This window comes from Gordionus sp. m RMFG-2023, chromosome 5, assembly GCF_954871325.1.
Source record: "Gordionus sp. m RMFG-2023 chromosome 5, tfGorSpeb1-WG-v2, whole genome shotgun sequence".
In the NCBI taxonomy this organism is placed as follows: Eukaryota; Metazoa; Nematomorpha; class Gordioida; order Chordodea; family Parachordodidae; genus Gordionus; species Gordionus sp. m RMFG-2023.
Window position 1 is genome coordinate 25,681,368 of NC_088779.1, and position 19,154 is coordinate 25,700,521.

A 19,154-nucleotide genomic window follows, 5' to 3' on the forward strand; every position below is an offset into this window, starting at 1 on the left:
CGAGTTCCTGGAATGGGACGAGCTAAATTGAATCTTTCTCGTAGTTAAATCTCTTGTATGGTTATATATGTAAAATTTACTGATGGCATGTTTTGTTTTGCAAGTTGATATAAATCAACTGCCTTTAAAATGTGTCCAGAACTGATGTGCTGAAGGCTTGAACGTGCTGCTAATCTTTTTAATGTTCCGCCAAGGCCATCACATGGACCTTTTTCATAGGATGTAGCTGAAAAATACCATTCAGCTGCTACATCAAAATCTGATTCATGATAACACAGATTTAGAAAAAAATTTCTGTTTTTATATTGCGTATCTGTAGGAACAGTAATATATTTTGTTTGGCTTTTTGCTGAATTGATTGATCATAAATTTTATCATTTTAGTCTTGTATAAATGTACTGCAATAACATTATGTTGAAGTGGCTCTGATATTACCATATAATTAAGGTTTTCTATATTGCCCTTATTATTATAATATGCTAGTGGCTTGATTATTATTTCAGTGAAATCCTTAAGCAGTGTCTTGGATTATAAATGCATAATTTTCAGAGAAATCACAAATTATCATAAATTCATTTGGTTGTAAAATCTGTTTAAGTTGTGAAATATATGATGATTGATTGGTAGCGATGATAGGAATAGAAAAATAAAATAAGCTGTTAAAATCGTTATTTTCTAATAATAACGATAGTAGATCCAAAACAATGTAAGGATATATCTACAAATTATGGCCTTAGAAATTTCTATTAATAAGCGCAAAATTATAATAGTTTGAATATAAAATGTTAAAATATGTTTATTTTACAATATCGCGTCAATAAAATAATATCTGTAGCCTGCTTACATATCGCCCCAGGACATCATTCTTGGTTATACTCAATTTATTTTTTAATTTTAATCACAATACTATTCATATTTTTATTAAAAATTATATATTATAAAAAATTTAATATAACGCCATCTATATTGTATTTTTTAATTTATAAAAATAACAAAAATTTAAATAAAATTAAAAAAACAAAAATGGCTATCGAGATTTTTTATTAAATCATTTAATATAAAGGTAATAAACATTTTTAGTGAATATTAACACCCTAAAAAATCCCTTCCTAACAATGTTAATTTTTTATTTTTACCGGAAATAAGAAAACACTTAAAAAATTTTTATATTTTCCAACGTACAATTTTAATGGCTATAAAATGATATATAATTTGTAACTCTATCTTAAATATTTTTTAAAATAACAAGATTTAATAAAATCACGCACTTTGCGATTTTCGACTTTGAAGGCCTATATCATTATATCTAGTTGAGCTATCACTCTAAAATTTTGATTTTATTAACATTTACAACATAAATAACTAACATGCCAAGTTACATTCATTTTTGAGATGGTCGGCTGAAAATCTGTTTTTTTGGTCGATTTGACGTGGAATCACCCTAAAAGTAGATTCTGAAGAGATTATTTACTTTTATAAATAGAATGCGAACAAAAATAACAATATGGCAGTATGTTTATTAACTAATTATTACCATTAAAAATATTAAACATAAAAATGGATTTCGATTTTATTTATAAAAATAAATGGTTTTTAGATATAACTTTTTTTAAAAATTTTATAATATTTTATTTTGTTAAAACGCCATTTTTATCAAATCGGATCGGAAAATTTTATAATATTTACCGATTAGCGATATTTTTAAATGGGTGAAATATCGGCCCGGTTCTATCCGATATAAAATATCGGTACAGCCCTAGTTGCATCTATATTTAATTGATCTATAAATAATTATAGTATTATAACAGTAAATAATAACAACATAAAATCATTCTTTTGGAAATTTTTTCGTTTCTTATACTTAAAAAGAGATAATAAAACCATTTCCATAAGACATATTTTACTGTAAATGTTGCTTCGAAAAGGCTATTATAGACGATAATGATTTAAATTTTTAAATATTATTTTCTCCTACTAACCTAAAATCTTTTTATAAATTAAAGTATATATTTTTTTAAATATTACCTAGCTATAAAATTTGAAACTTCCCAATCAACATTTAACAGGAAATTTGTTAAATCACTTGACTTCTGATCATAACCTTAAAGAAGATACTTTATAAAAATCTCTATATTTTATAAAGTTCTTTATATCAAAACCAAAATCCCCGACAGATTCTTAAACCTCTAAAAGATGGTTTCTGGCAAGAATCTATGTGCTATTATGTTATGACTTTTTACCTATTCAATCAATTGAGGTATCAAATTTATAAAAAACATTTCTATAATACTATGCATTCAATACAACTCCCATTATTATTAAACAATAACCTTTTAAAATCAACCTATGTCTTTTTTGTTCTATTGTTAGCATTAGCTGCTGTTTCAATAACTGAATTTCATAGCCAAGCCAACAATAATTAGATATAGACATGAATAATTTAAATTAGGGGTGTACCGATACCACTTTTTGGAGGCCGATCCGATATCATATCTAATTTTGTATTCTGTAAAGATACCAATGGTTTTAATTTGTAATATACTTATTATTAGTGTTATAATTTAATTATACCATAACTTATGTCATTTAAATATATTATAATGATCAGTTATAGTTTATATTCAATTCTATTGCCTAAAAGTATATAAAATATTTTTATTATAAATCACTTTTATATAATAAGTAACAACATTAATCTATATATATAATAAGTAACAACATTAATCTATATACATAATAAGTAACAACATTAATCTATATACATAATAAGTAACAACATTAATCTATATACATAATAAGTAACAACATTAATCTATATACATAATAAGTATAAACAAATATATTATGAAATTTAAATAAAATATTTAAAATAATATTTAACATTAATATATCAAAGATTTCTTTTTAGAAATATCAAAATTTCCAATTTATCAGAAATCAGCCTGCGGCGATGGTAACTTCAATATCACCAGCTTCACTAAAAACAGATTCTGAAGAGATTATACACTTTTATAAACAGAATGCGCAAAAAAATAACAATATGGCAGAATGTTTATTAATTAATTATTATTAAAAAATATGGATTTCGATTTTATTTATAAAAATAAATGATTTTAGATATAACTTTTTTTTTAAAATTTATAACATTTTATTTTTGTTAAGGACGCCATTTTATATCAGATCGGATCGGCAAATTTTATAATATTGGCCGATAACCGATATTTTATAATAGGTGAAATATCGGCCCGATCCGATAAAAAATATTGATACATCCCTAATTTAAATAATATAGAACAATTGTTATTCCTTTGTCCTAATCATCTCTGTTTCTTGGTATAATTACAAACCATAAATTTTTAACAAATTTATTTCTTCTTGATAAATTGTCCCATTTCATATCGAAAATCTGCCCATAATTTGTTGTCTAATATAAATTAAAAATATAATAATTTTTTTATTATAAATTTCAAAATATTTATTTAAGAAATATCAAGGCATCAATTCTGATTTGCCAGACAGGACAATACAAACCGTGCTGCACTTAGTAATACCTATCAATGAAAGCACATGTACAAAAATAAATTACCTCTGGGTTAAAATTTTTCTAATCACATTCGATATGTGGACAGATCATTACAGAATAAGAAACTATATTACATTTACACTTCAAATGATAATCTTGAAATGATTCACTTTACTAATAGCAACTCATTATATAACACCAGAATTTCTAACTGAGATTGATAAAATTGAGTAAGAATTTAATTTAATGAAGAAAAAACACAGTCTCAAATGTTAGGCCCCAATGCTAAAAGGGGTTTTTGATTAGGTGAATATAAACACCACTTATATGGGTCAGGGTATACCTAAAACGAATTATTTGTTATTCGATTTGATTCGATTCGTATTTTACGAATACGAATAACACAATTATTCGAAATTATTCGTCGAATAATTTTTTATCTATTATTCGAGATTATTCGACTAAAATAATTTATAGTATTAATATATATTGGAAAATAATCATATATAAATCATATATTATTATTAGGAATTATTTGAAATTATTTCAATTAAATAAAATCTCCTAGTGGAATAATGAAAATTGCGCCAAATTTTGAAACTCCATTTTAATTTATCTCATAATAGACCATTACTTTTCTTTTATGATAGAGATGGACGAAGAAGGTAATTTATATAACACATAACATATAACATATACAATTATAATAAACTGTTAATCCCATCACATCAAGAATGACTGGAAAACCTAAACAATCCGAAAAACTTTATGTTTGAAAAATTGGCTGTTGTCAGATTTATCTTTTACATTATAGATATGAATATTATATTGATTTTTCCACATTGTATATAAATATATTATATATGTATGCTTCTATTTTGTCTCACAAATAAAATTTATTTGTCTTTATCCTTAGTTAAATTTTACAAAATAAATTTTATAATAGATCTTTTTTAATTCATGGTAAATAAAATTTTCTAATCGAATCGAATATTCGACTAATCGAATCGAATAATCATTTTATTATTCATACGAATACGAATAATAAATTATTCGATTCGATTAATATTTTTGTAGGTATAGGTTAGGGTTTGCATCATCAAGGTACAGTAGATGGTTGGTGCCCTTTGTTGAAAATCTTATCAAAAATTTAAAGGTGGATAGTGGCGGCTTAAATCGACTTATTGTTATAAATTTTTTATTATATATTTTTTTTAAATTGCTGCTTTTTTTAAGAAAAATTGCATTAAAATAGACACTACAGATATATCAGCATATTTTGAGATCTTTATTGAAGAGAAAACTCATTATACAAAATCTATTTTGTAATTTTATAATTGTCATGTATAAAAATTATTTTATTTAAATTTTCCGGACATAATAATGATCTTGAATTCAACATGAACCCAGAGGTAGAAAAAATTCCTTCATTGGGTGTGCTAGTTTTTGGGATACAAAGAAATTTTTTGGCAACACTTGAAAGATTAGGAAGTATCTTCCTTTCTCTCCAAAAAGTTAAAACATTCATATCTGGTGAATAGCGTTTTCCAAGAAGAATATAGCAATATTGTTCTAAGTCACCTAAAATGGAATCATTATTTTGTCAAATACAATTTAATAATATCTTTTGATTCTCAATTGGTATATTTACTTCCCGAATATCATCATTCTCTATAAGTTTAAGACGATGTTATAATAAATTCCGATGCTGAACAATTTTACTCTATTATATACTTTGACACAATTGTCAATTTTTGAAATCCTAGGTCTAGAAGAGAATCCAGTACCTAGATAATTTTTTAAATAATTAATTAAATAAATGATATTATATATCAAACCTGAAATCATAACGCAAGTTTTTTTAGCATAAATTCTTTTAGTGAAATGATTTCTGAGCTATCACTCTCATTTACTATTAAATGTGTTTTTATTTTTTTTTAAAAGGTAATGCCAAGTTTTAGGAAGGCCCTTTTTGTGCAGATAGAAATTCAACTGCTTCTTTGAGTTTTGAAGGAAAAGCAGTTCCTCTACTAGATCAGATTCGTAATTAGATAGTTTAAAAAGATGTTTCCCAATTCTTTTCAAAACCTTATTAATTAAATTTTTATTTTCTCCATATATGCTTTCAAGTATAATTGATATACTATCCCACTTGGTTGGAACATTGGCTTTCATAAGTGTGGAATATTTTTTATTATCATCACTGGAATTGCCAATTTAAAAAGGGGTATCAGGGTATGGATCAGTGCTATTCAGATCTAACATATCTGATGTTAGATTTACTGTACTTATAAAATTCAATCTGCAGATTTATATCTTAGAGCAGTTATAATTTGTATGACCCAAACTAGGGCGATGCCGATATTAAATATCGGATCAGATCGGTACCGATATTTAGCTTTTTCCGAAAAAATAAAAATACATTACATAAAATAAAATAAAATAACAAAAAAAAGAAAAGTAAAAAGATTGGATCGGGTTTGAAGCAATATCGGATCGGATCGGTGAAAAATATGTGGATCGGCACAGCCCTAACCCAAACATTAATGATGTTTATATTCACCTAATCGAACACTCTTTCTAACATTGGGCCCCAGCATGAACATTTATATTTTTTTCTTCTTAAATTAAACTCTTCCTCAATTTTATCAATCTTAGTTAGAATAATCTCACCTGTATATTTTTGGTGCTATATATGAGTTGCTATTAGTAAAGCAAATCATTTCAAGATTATCATTTGAAGTGTAAAGGTAATAGTTTCTTTTTCTGTAATGATCTGTCCAAGTATCGAATGTGATTGAGAAAAATTTTGACCCAAAAGGTTTTATTTTTGTACGCGTGCTTTCATTGATAGATAAACATTATTAAACGCTGTACGGCTTAGAGTTGTCCTATCTGGCAAATCATAGTGATGCCTTGATATCTCTAAAATAAATATTCTTAATTTATATTAGGCTACAAATTATGGGCAGATTTTCGATAATAAATTGAACAATTTATCAAGAAGAAATAAATTTTCTAAAAAATTTTTCTGGTTTGTAAAGCCACCCAAAAACAGAGGTGATAGGGCAAAGGAATATGCAATTGTCCTATATTATTTAAATTATTATGACTAATCTTATTGTTGGCGCTATATGAAATTCAGCTATTGTAAACTTTTTCCAGCTATTTATATGTTATAATACTAAAAATATTTATAGATTTATTAAATTTAGTTGCAATATTATCCATTTAAAAAGAAAAATATAATTATATTAATTTCTCGATTGATTGATTGAATTTTAAAATGTCAAAATAATTATTATTTTAAAATAAGTATAAAATAAAAATTCATCAAAATCCTGATTGACAATAAATAATTACAACAGTTATGTGGACCAATTATTAGAATAATTTTAAAAAAATTATGTCACGCTGATATGAAAATAGGCTACACCCGGTCGTGATTTTCACAAATGACGACGTTTTCGGCATTTTAAGGGTTAATGCTATATGATTTGTGATTAGCCCAAAAATTTATAGAATAAATAAGATCATAACAATATAGTTTGACCCCTTATAATTTCTTCTACAAATATATTATATATTGTTGCTTCATTTAGTGCTGTTAAATGTCTTGATGGGCTAAATTTTGAGTTAGCCTACAACGCTACATACTATCATAATTTTTTTTTTTTTTGAATAATAGATTTTGCTAAATAGTGGGGCCGATCTAACATTTTTACCACTTCTTAATTCGGTCAAAAAATCCTATATTTTCACACCTCTCGATTCTGACGAATCCTCTGATAATACATCTCAAACGCTTTCAATTAAAACCCTATGGTTGGACTCGAAGCACATTATCTCTATGCAAAATTATTGTCACTTAGCTTTATCTAAGTATAAAAAAAGTTCATACTTTAGGTGCACTGGACGGGCAACTAAAGACGATATCTTGATATCTGTTGATGACCGCGCCAAAAGGAGAGAAATTCTAGAAATTTTATTAGCTTGTGGGGCTAAACCCTACCTTTTGAATGCTAAGGTAATGGATTATTAATTATTCTATTGCACAATAAAAGTTTATACAGTATATTTTTTGGAAATTTTTTTAATAATTTATAAAGATAATTGTTTTATTATGAGATGTACAGGACCGAACCCACATATTCCCGATTTACATCCGCTTATGTTAAAATAGCCTTTAAAATTGAAGGCCAAATTAATAGTATTACAATTTTCTTCTTATTTTTTAAAATAATTATTATGATGGATAAAATCCTAATTTTAAATTTACGATCTATGTATAAAATTCTTATCTCATTGCAATATATCATTTTCTAACTCATTTTATCGCATTGCTTAGTCATAATAAATTATATTTATCGCTTGTTTTGTAAATTAAACATCAATGAATTAACCATCACTTCCGGCGAATTTCGCTGTTTATAGAAAACGTGTGTTCAAGCGTTGCAATATTTAACTTTATGCTAAATCAAAGCTAATTCTTCATAGCAATGAAATTTAATAAAAATATAATCTTAATAGCTTTATAACAAAGATTTAATAAAGATAATTATCTACTTTTTAAAATTGTTAATAAAAAACTATTAAAGATAATTTCGCTATTAAATCTTTTTTTCAAATTTTACCATAGCGTTAAATTGCGATGCATAGGATAAAGAAAATATGCAATACTGTTATAAAAATAACGAATTTCGAAATATATAGCGTTAGAAGCTCTTTGCTTTATTTCAAGTATTAACGCTCAATTTCTTTGTTATTAACGTTATGAAGAATCCGCTGTGATTTCGATAGCGTTAAACAACACAACGCGTGAAGATAATGCATTTACTATAAATGAGGCTTTAGGCCCATGTCCAAGCGGAAATTGAGCGTTCGGTAGACATTTACTTTAAAATATGGGAATTCTTCCAAATAAACACAACTAAAGCAGACGATAAAAATTTTTAATGCGCAAACGCTTTGAAACATCCAAGTCTTAGGAAATAATAATTTACAACGCTCGAATTTTGGTTTACTATATTTTGACATTATGTGTTAGAAAGCTCTGGATTGGTCTAAATATAAGTTATTACAAAAATTTGATAAATTCGGTACCAATGAAAACGTCTGGTCCGCTACATCTATTTTTTTTCTAACATTGAATTTACAAATAAGCTTTATAGGATCTTAATTATTCAGGAACCAACAAAAGTCTAAATTTTAGGCTCGTCATGAATTTAAATCAACCTGGCTTTTGTAATGGTCTCTCTTGGGGTTTTATTTGGTCCCATTCTAGGTTTTTTGGTCATTTAAATTAATTTTATATATAATTTTTTAAATGAAATTGAAAATTTACGAGGCAAATAATGATGCATCTCTCTATTTCTTTGACTGATCAATTGATAATTATTTTTAAAAAATTCCGCTTGTATCTTTTTTTTAAGTTATCAAACGATCTTGCTAGCAGGGTTGGGCAGTATTGTGGATATTTGTATCTTTTTTTAAATTTTGGAAAGTATCTTGTATCCAGTATCTAAGATACATATTATTTAAAAGTATTTGTATCTTAACCAACTTTGTATTCAAAAAGACACAGTTACATTAAAAAAAATTTATATTAGTTAATTTAAATAGTATTAAAATTTAAAATGACATTATTTTATAATTTAAATGAAAATTTTAATCACCAACCGAAAAATATAACTACAAATTTAAATTAAGTATTTTAAATGGGAAATTTTTACAAGTACTTCAAAATGATCATAATAAAATTACTGCTGAATGTAAAGAATGCCACAAATCTATAAGTGGTTATACAGACTCGTCATAAAATTTTATCAAACATCTGAAAGTATAATATATAATGATATAATAAATCACATTTATAAACTTGTTCATTATCCAATATTCCATATATCTGTTGCTAAATTTAGAAGTATTTTAAAATAAATTTTTATAAAATGATTGATAATGAAATTAAAAGGATATATAAAAATCATCTATGAAAAGAATAAGAAAACTAATATTGATAAAAAAAGAGGTTGTTAATTTGAACACTAGGCCAAAATATAATCCAAATATTTGGGGCACCATTTTTATATGATAGATAGTACTTAGAAATATTTAATTCACCTTTCATATGTATTTTTTTTTACATATATTCTTAAAATATAATTTTCTTTATAAAATTAATAGAATTGCATTTAAAAAAATTCTTACAAATGTATTTTGTAAATAGTTGATTTTACAAAAAATTTTATAAAATTTTAATGGGTATTAATTATTATTTATAAATAAGACAAAAGTTTTTAATATAAATACATTTCATCTAATTTTATCATTTCAAAGTAGAATTTTTTATAAAAAAATTAGTAATTATCTAATATAAAATATTTTATTTGTTTCACTTATAGAGACGTCATCTGGAATCATATAAAAATTATAACAACCATTATAAAATATTACACAAACAGAAAAAACAAAAAGAAATTGTGAAAACTGCATCATTAACTCAAAAAGCTTTAGAATTTTTAAATGATAAAAAAATATCTCTAGAAAAATTTAATAATTTATCAACTTCATTTGTTGTTAAAGGAATGCATTCATTATCTATAGTTGGATGGAAGGTAAATTTAATTTTTTTTCTCTTATCCTTATCTCATCTACTTGTCAATTTATTAGAAATGTTATCTTGTATTGGATTAACATTATCAATTAAAAATTTTTCTCGAAGATCTTTGCAAGAAAAATTGATAACAGCTTCATATATGAAATGTAATAATTTAAAACAGTTATTGAAAGCTCAGACATAATGAAATTGTTAACAACCATTATATTAACTTAATGATATTATTTCTTTCATGTGATGTATATTAACAATTTGATTCACTAAATTGAATTCGAAAAGGTATTTATATAGATAATTTTTTAGTTAGAGAGTAGCATTCATTATGAAATAAATAAAATACACTTATTAAAATTAGAAAATTTCCTATGTGCTTCTTTTTGATATTGATGATGGATGAAAGTACTTCAAACTTAGAAAACTTCATGGCATATTTCATGGCTTACTACAGAAATTATATGCTATTTTATTTATAAATTCAATTAAATAAATATTTAAATAAGCTCTCAATTGATAGTTTACAAAGACAATCTCGGGCCCTTGTTGTAAGAAGATTTTTAGGAAGCCACACATATGATAAAATAGCAGAATTAGTTGATGAAATCCATCGACTTTGGAATTGATGAAAAAGTTATAGCAACTGTTACAGATAACGGTTCTAATTTCAAGAAAGCTTTCAAGGAGTTTGGATATTCTATGGAAGGTGTGGAGAATGATTTTGACATCAATGAAGATGAATATATAAAATTCGAAATCAGTGAAAGTAATACTTTTTTTATAGTAAAATTTATTCTGATATCATAAATTTAGTAAAAAAAATTTATTCAAATAAAATTATTTATTTGTTTAAATTTAAGGGTCTAAAGAAGCCTCATAACATTGCCTCAACACATTCGTTGTCTGTGCCATACGATAAGTTTTATTGCCATGACAGATGTCGAGAAAGCAGTGTTGTTAAACGCTACTTTTAAAAGTAGCGCGCTATCGCTACCGCTATCTTTATCAAAAAAGTAGCGCGCTATCGCTACAGCTATCGTTTTCAAATGAGTAGCGCGCTATTAGCTACTTTTTACTCTACTTTGATTTTTTTTTTAAATATTTTTTTTTACGTAACTTTATTTCCACAAATAAAATATTGATATAAAAACATGACTATAATTTGTTACATATATATATAATTTATTTATTATTGCACTTTAATAATAATAACATTTCGGTACTGTCATCCCCAAGTCTAGAGCGACGATTAGAAAGTATAAGCTTTGCCATACTAAATAATCGTTCAGCACTAGCACTTGAGGGCAACGCAGTATTAAATTTAATAAACAAACTTTTTATATGAAAAAAATCATCAAAAATATTTAAATTAGTATTTTTAGATTTAAAAAAAGCATTTAGAGGTTAATTAAAAATACTTCAGTATATTCTTTAATAAAGGTATGCTACTCCACATTAAAATACTGTATTCCCATTTGATCCAATATATAATTCATTTCCATTTTTTTCTCATCTAGAAACAATGCTAAAAGTTTCATAGCATTGTAAACACTATTCCATCTTGTAGTGTTTGGTGTCAATAAATAACGTCCTAATTTTTTTTTGAAAATATCAGACGTCTTTGATGACTTATTTTGTTTATTCCAAAGAGCTTGGCATTTAGAAAATGTATCTTGATACTCTTTTAAAATCCTCATTTAATAATGCTTCTTCAGCATCCACTGTCGCAACTAAATTTAGGTAGGTTGTGGCAGGAAGAACGATGATGGCTAGGTAACGTAGAAGACTTTATTAAAGATCCTAAATATTATAAATTTTATTTTATATTGGTGAAAAATTAAATATAAAATAATTTAAAACCAAGGATGTCATGAACATCAATTATCTCAAACTCCATTTCATCATCCTCTTCTTGTTCTCCATCTTCAATATTTTTTTCAGGAATATTACTAGTATTGTTATTATTATTATCCTCCCCAAATATTCCATATTATTTATATCATATTATAAAAAAATTATAATAAATTTAAAACCTGAAGGCCTTTAGGAAATTAGACCCATTATCCGTAATCATCTTACAAACCTTGTTTTGAATTTTGTAAGACCTATGGATTTCTGCAATAATATTGGCTAGAATGTCATAAGTCTGACAGCCAATTATTCTATTTAGAGCTTACAGATTTTCGTTTAAGATTTTTAGGATCAATTCAATGTGCAGAGCTCTAAAAATATGACATATTTTAAATCAGAAAATAAACATTTTTACCTTTTATTGTGAGTCCAGCAATCTGCCATTGTACAAACGTAGGAGACATCTGATAGATTTAATATCAAAGATTCTTTCATTTCCTTAAAGCTCTCCAAAATTCTTGCCATCAATGTCTGCCGGCAAAATATCTTGGTCCGTGGAGAAAAAGTGTTTGTCATCTTTATAAAAGAATCATTATCCACCAAGGATAATGGTTGAAGTGTATCTATTATAAAGTTCATAATGACTTTGTCAGCCAATTTTTGGGATACACCAGGTGTTGATGAATCCAAATTGGTTAATTTTGTTTGTATTAAATTTGATTTGGAAGTGGGTTTATCTTCTTCCATTACCCCAAAACTTTTGAGATATTTTTCAATCTCTTAATAATTTGAAGTGTGCACAGTCTAAAATTATAAAATACTTAGAATAAAAATTATGTAGGATATAAGTACATAAAAATGATTGAAATAACTATTTTAAAATGTTTTAAATAATTTAGATAAAATTTATGAATATATAAAAAAAATAATTGGTTTTTGATTTTAATTTATTTTAAAAATTATAGATTAGCCTACACATTGATATTAAATTTGTTTAATATATTACCTTTAAATGTTTTTTCAAACTAAAGCTGCTCGTATGATTTGTAGAGATAATTTTGTGGCACATCTTGCACCGAAACCGATATCCAGTTATAATTTTTTCTTCAAGGTTAAAGTATTTCTTGAATTTTGGGAAAGGATCATCTATATTTTGCTCATTTTCCAAAGAAATTTCAATATCTTCAACAATCTCACACATAACAAGATTTATAATGCTTAATATAAAATGTAAAATGAAATATAAAATAAGATAAAAGCAAGGACATACCAATAACGGAATTTCAAAAATATATAATTTAATGAATGCGCTAAATATAAATTAAATACAGATTGCTATTTAACAACTGTTTATATCTAATATATAACAATAATGTATATTTTTAAATATAAATATAAATTTCAAAATTAAATTAAATAAAAGGATTATAATTTTAGATTTATAAAAATATATTTTAATAATTTTAGATGTATTTATTATGTAAAATTGAATAAAAAGTAGCGCGCTATAGCTACCGCTACTGAAAAAAGTAGCCGCTATTTTAACAACACTGCGAGAAAGCTATTAAGGATTCTCCTAACATTTCTAAAATTCATCATCCCGCAATAGCCAAATGTATGAAGCTATGGAATGCTAGTATTAGGCTTAAAACTGCAGAACTTATCAAAGCAGTTTTAGGAAAACAATTAGTTACACCTTGCTGCACAAGATGAAATAGTATGTTCGATTATCTTAGTAGTTTATTAAAATTTAAAGGTGAACTTCCTAAATTATGTCAATTATAATTTCCAAAATTAAGAGATATTGAAATTTTATATTTAGAAGAATATTGCAATATAATGTCCCCATTGGCTATAGCGATTGACAAAATACAAAGTGAAATCAACTGCTATTATGGAGAATCAGTTCCAATATTAAATGTTAAAAAAATTATAAATTTAATTCAAACTGATCTACATTTTTGCAAACCATTAGCTATTGCATAGAAAATTCTTTAAATAAAAGATTTAAAAAATATATATGAATTTGATAATAACTTTAAAAGCTCATTTTTAGTAACTATTTCTCATCCCTATTTTAAAAATCGTTGGATTGATGGTGAAAAAGAAAATACCTTCAGGATTTGTTAATACATAAACTTTAATTATTTTTAAAAATAATATTGAAATTAATACGTCAACAAAGTCTTCAGTTGATAAAGATGATGATTACTTTTGTTTTTAAAGTACCACATCCAATTCTAATAATTCAATAAATGATATTGAATTAGAGGTCTTAAATTATATCAAAGATGACAGGCGCAGTATAAATATGTTAAATAGTTATAAATATATAAAATAAATATTTATTAAATATAACTCAATATTACCCTCCTCTGCCCCCGTTGAACGATTATTTAGCTTTACTAATATGGTTAATACAATAGATCAAATCGTCAAATATTGAACGATAAATTATTTGATAAATGAATATTATTAAAAAATAATGTTGATTTATGATGCTGATTTATTAATATTTACTAATTATACAATTATTAAAAAAAATATCGCATTATCTAATATAATAAATTTGTTATTTTCTACAATTTATTTTCAAATTTTTTATATATTTATATTATAGATAAGAAAATAAAGCTTTTTACATTTTGATTTTGACTATTTAAAGTTTTTAAAAAAAGTATCTTGTATCTTAGATACATTTTTTAAACATGATAAAAGTATCTTGTATCTTATTGAAATTTTTCTAAAGTATCTTATATCTTAAATACAAAATTTTATAAAGTATCTGAATCTGTATACAATTTTCTGAAAATTTGCCCAACCCTGCTTGCTAGCCCTCTGATGTAATTAGTTTAATGTTCCTGTGTGAAAAATACAAAGGAGCATGAGAAATCAAGCCAGGAAAATGTATGACATGAATCCTTTATGTTTTATTAATATAGGAACAGACAGCAGTCGCCAACAAGACCCCACCTCTACCTCGCCAATCCTCAAAGTGTTATCGAAACAGATCAGGACAAGAAAATTTTTTGTATTCCCGCAATTTTGACGATACGGTAAATTTTGTGCACGTCCTAGAATGTATCACTTTAGATGATAATATAGAGGCACGTCAGAATAACCAAGTTAATGATGCCGGGGCTGAGAGTGAGATACAACAGACGTGCGATGTAGATAATCTAGCTTATTTGCAGAAATTGACTGGTTTATGAATAAATTTTAATATTTTTTTTATCTCTTCATTTTTAATATTTATGAAGATAGTATTTTATCCTTAATCTTTCTTTCGGTTATGACAAATTAGCTAACCGTTTTGGGGGTGTAGCTGAGTGTAAATTGCTGGTCCTTTGCCAACTTTACTCCTTCTTGGCATTTTTAAATTAATAATTTTTTTTAAATTAGCTTATATTTTTAAATTTTAACTCTTTTTATATATTTTGCAAAAAGAAGCTTGAATTTACATTAAGATTCTTTTAATTATAAAATTATAGGCAATTATAAAGGTTATTTTTTTAAATAAGAAGTGGGCAATAATATTTATTGTTTTGGGCAGTATAAAAATGATCTGGTAGGTTTTAAATTGACTTGACATTATTTCGCTCAGAATAAAAATTTAAACGTTCAGAATTGTTTATACTTTAAAATCTGAGACTTTTCTCTGAGCCTTTCATATATTTTTCCATTATTATTTTTTTTTTAATTTGAGTAAATATAACTAACATAATATGTTATAAAAAGAAAGACATATAAATTAATAAAGGCTATAAATATTAAAAAATATATAATTTAATAAGGATAAAGATTTTTTTAAAAAGAGGTCTAAAAAATATAATAGTATAAGGAGGCGTGAAAAATTATTCAATACAAGAAATTACTCTTAGTTAGAAAACTAATAATCGCGGTAAGAGTGAACGTTAAAAAAAAAAATTTTATTTGTAAACTTTTTTAAAAAAATCCCATGTTTAGTTAAAATATTTATTTTATACGAACTCTAGCCCAACGGTTTTTTTATCGCGTTGAACCAAGAGGCTATATACTATAGGTCTGCATTGGGCCGGTTTTTGAGCCATAAGCCCCCCATCCAATATTTATAAAAAATTTAACCTGCCCGCCCAGTCTAAAATTCCTTAGTCTAAAAATTTTTATCCGCCCATCCATTATTTATAAAAAAAATATTAACCCAAGTCACATATTATAAAATTTAATTGTGGCAATTCTTTCAATTTTTTTTAAGCATCTAATAAAAAATTTTCAGCATTATACCTCTTCAAGAAGTTTTATCATTATGGAAATTACTATATTAAGCATAAAAAATATTCAATTTAAATTATGGATAATTTATTTGATCAAATAAAATTATTATGGAAAATTATAAAGATATTATATGAAGACCTGTGCGCCGGTGTCCCAATTGACGGCGGCGGTTTTTAAAATTTTTTTATCGGCGTTCGTCGGCGGCGCAATATTTATTTTAAAATTTTTTTTAATGAATTTAACTTATAAATCAGTTTATTTTTTAATGAATATAATTTATTTGGACCATCTTTTCTAACATATTGTTAACATAGTTTAATTGATCATAAATAATTTCCTGTCTCGCTCCAATTTAAATTTATGTATTTTCTCATTCTCAGAAATAGACTAAGGAATTGTATTTTTACTCAGATCAGAGTCACATCAACCAACACATATGATTTTTATTATAATTAAAATAAATTTGGAATGCAAGCAAAATATAAAGTATGAAATATAAGTCAGAGAATTAGCAAAATGATAATTGTCATGAATAAACAGTATTTTATCAAGATTTGTGTAAAGAAGTCCTTTTAGCATTGAGTGTTAATCCAGCAATGGAAAAAATTCTTTCGCTGGGTGTACTGGTTGCAGGTATACAAAGAACCTTTTTAGCTAAATTAGCAAGCATAGGAAGCTCCAGTCTCTTTTTCTTCCAAAAGATTAATGCATCCTCTTCTGGGATATTATTTTGGCTGAGCAAAATATGGCATTCTTGTTCTAGATTGCTAATATTGTTATAATCGTTACTTGGAAGGGAATGTTTACGAGCTAATTTAGCTATATAAGAGCTTGATATTTGACCATTATCCTCAACTTGAATTTCACTCAGTGCATTTCTATCATGCTCTAAAAGTTTTAAATGTCGAATTAAAAATATTCGAATTTAAATATTCTGAAACAACTTTGAGATTTTGAAATCTGGGATCAAGTAGAGGCTAATATCTAATGTTTAAAATATAATTTTATAAATAAAAATATAAAATAACTTGAAGTTCAGTAATGGGAAACCTATGGTCAAGCTTTTTTTTTCTTTTCTTTTAAGCATATAATATCTGAGCAATCAGATCTATTGATTTGTATATGAGCTTCTATTTCACTGCGAAATAATAACCTTAAGTTTATTGTCGATCCTTTTTGGGAGGAAAGAAATTCCACCGACTCTCGGAATGGATTTAATACTGCGTAAAGCTCATCAATCATATCCCATTCATTATTAAAGAGTTTTAAATATTGTTATCCTATTTTATTTAGAACATTATTTATAGGAATTTTGTTTACACTGCGAACACTTTCTAGCATAATTAATATGCTATGCCAGCGGGTAGGGCAATTTAATTTTAAAGTTTTTGCATTAATTAGATTGGTTGATGCAATGCCATTTCTATTATCCGATTCATCAGACATATCAAAATGATCATCAAGGTATGGATCAGAATTATCAATATCCAAGATATTACCTGTTTCATAAATTGACTGCAGACATTTACGATGTTCAGTCTCAATTTCACATACCAAATCCTACTCGATATTTGAGGGCTGAAATAATTTTTATAATGAGAATATCAATTTTGGTAACTTTTTTTATGCCATTAATTGTAACCAAATTATGAAATCCATACCCTAAGCATAAATGATGCTCATAATCCCCTAATCTGACGCTTCTTTTGACATTGGCCTCCAGCATCAGTTACCTTTTGTATTATTTTGGCTTTTAAATGGAACTCCTCTTCATATCAATCTCATATAATATTGTTTCTTCAGTATGCTTTTGAGTCACATTTATAATTGCTAGGTTAAAATATTTTAAATCAAAATTTTCATCTAAATGATGAAGACTAAATGGTGATATAATTTCGACGCTTGAAATGATCGGTCCATAAATCAAAAGTGATAGAACTAAATTTTGAGAATCAATCAGATTTAAAACATGCGCCTTTGATAAATAAACATCGTCTAGTGCACCCCGACTAATGGTTGTCCTATTTGGTAGTTCTGACGAGGAATAAATTATCTTATATTTCTATTTTTTGGGCAATTTATTTTTTAATAATCATTTTATATAAATTTTAAACCTTTAGAAAATCTGTCATTCCTTTATTGTTTATAGAATCAAATGGCATTAAATTTAAGCAGCACATCATAACATAATTTCGCCCCATTAGATTTCATATTTATTTAAAAATTAAAAAGATATTTAAAACATCAAAATAGCTAGAGCTGGAATGAAACAAATTATAAATTTGATTTAGTTATAACTTCCAAAATAAAGTTTTACATAATTAATTTAATAAATTTTTTTTTTCCTCCTAATAAATAACCTTTATTTTTCATCATCCAAAACAAACAAAGAAATCAGTTTTTTATAAAACAAAAATATATTATTATAATATATAATAATACTATTAAAAAAAAGAACGGAAATGGTGTGGCGCAGGGAAACAAAAATGAAAAAGGGACGTAAGTGTTGTTTAGGATAGCTCTTTGGCTAGAAGACTACCATTGAAACTGATATAATTAGCTTTGAGAATCGCTATGGATAGTCGTTGACGAAGAAAAAAACCCTCTCGAGGTTCTTCTGAGAGTTTGCTGATTTGTGATCCTAAGTTTTTGAAAAATGCTAAGGCGAGTTTGCCGAAGGTGCCAAGAGTGGTTGATATGATTGGGATAAAGCAATGATCGTTCATTATTTCTGTGTATTTAGAAGTTTTAAGTTGTTCCTTCTGGTCAAGGATGTTGATGGCGTGGTTGGATGGGGCCAAGGGGTCAATACAGGAATAGTCCCATACCAAAAGTTGGCCTCTCCTCCATGGGATTTGAGAGATCCCGTCAGGACGTTTACCGTCAGATCTAAAAAGACCCTGTGGTTCTAGAGTG

General features: G+C 26.0%; 1 protein-coding gene across 1 annotated transcript in view; it reads left to right on the plus strand.

Annotated features, from left to right (window-relative positions):
- Nucleotides 1-19,154, plus strand: part of LOC135930295 (ankyrin-1-like) — a 40,399-nt gene that overhangs the window by 19,210 nt on the left and 2,035 nt on the right. Inside the window, exons 4-5 of the mRNA XM_065467075.1 lie at nucleotides 7,212-7,550; nucleotides 14,927-15,188. Of these exons, the coding sequence (XP_065323147.1) occupies nucleotides 7,212-7,550; nucleotides 14,927-15,188 (601 nt within the window). The remainder of the gene's footprint in view (nucleotides 1-7,211; nucleotides 7,551-14,926; nucleotides 15,189-19,154) is intronic.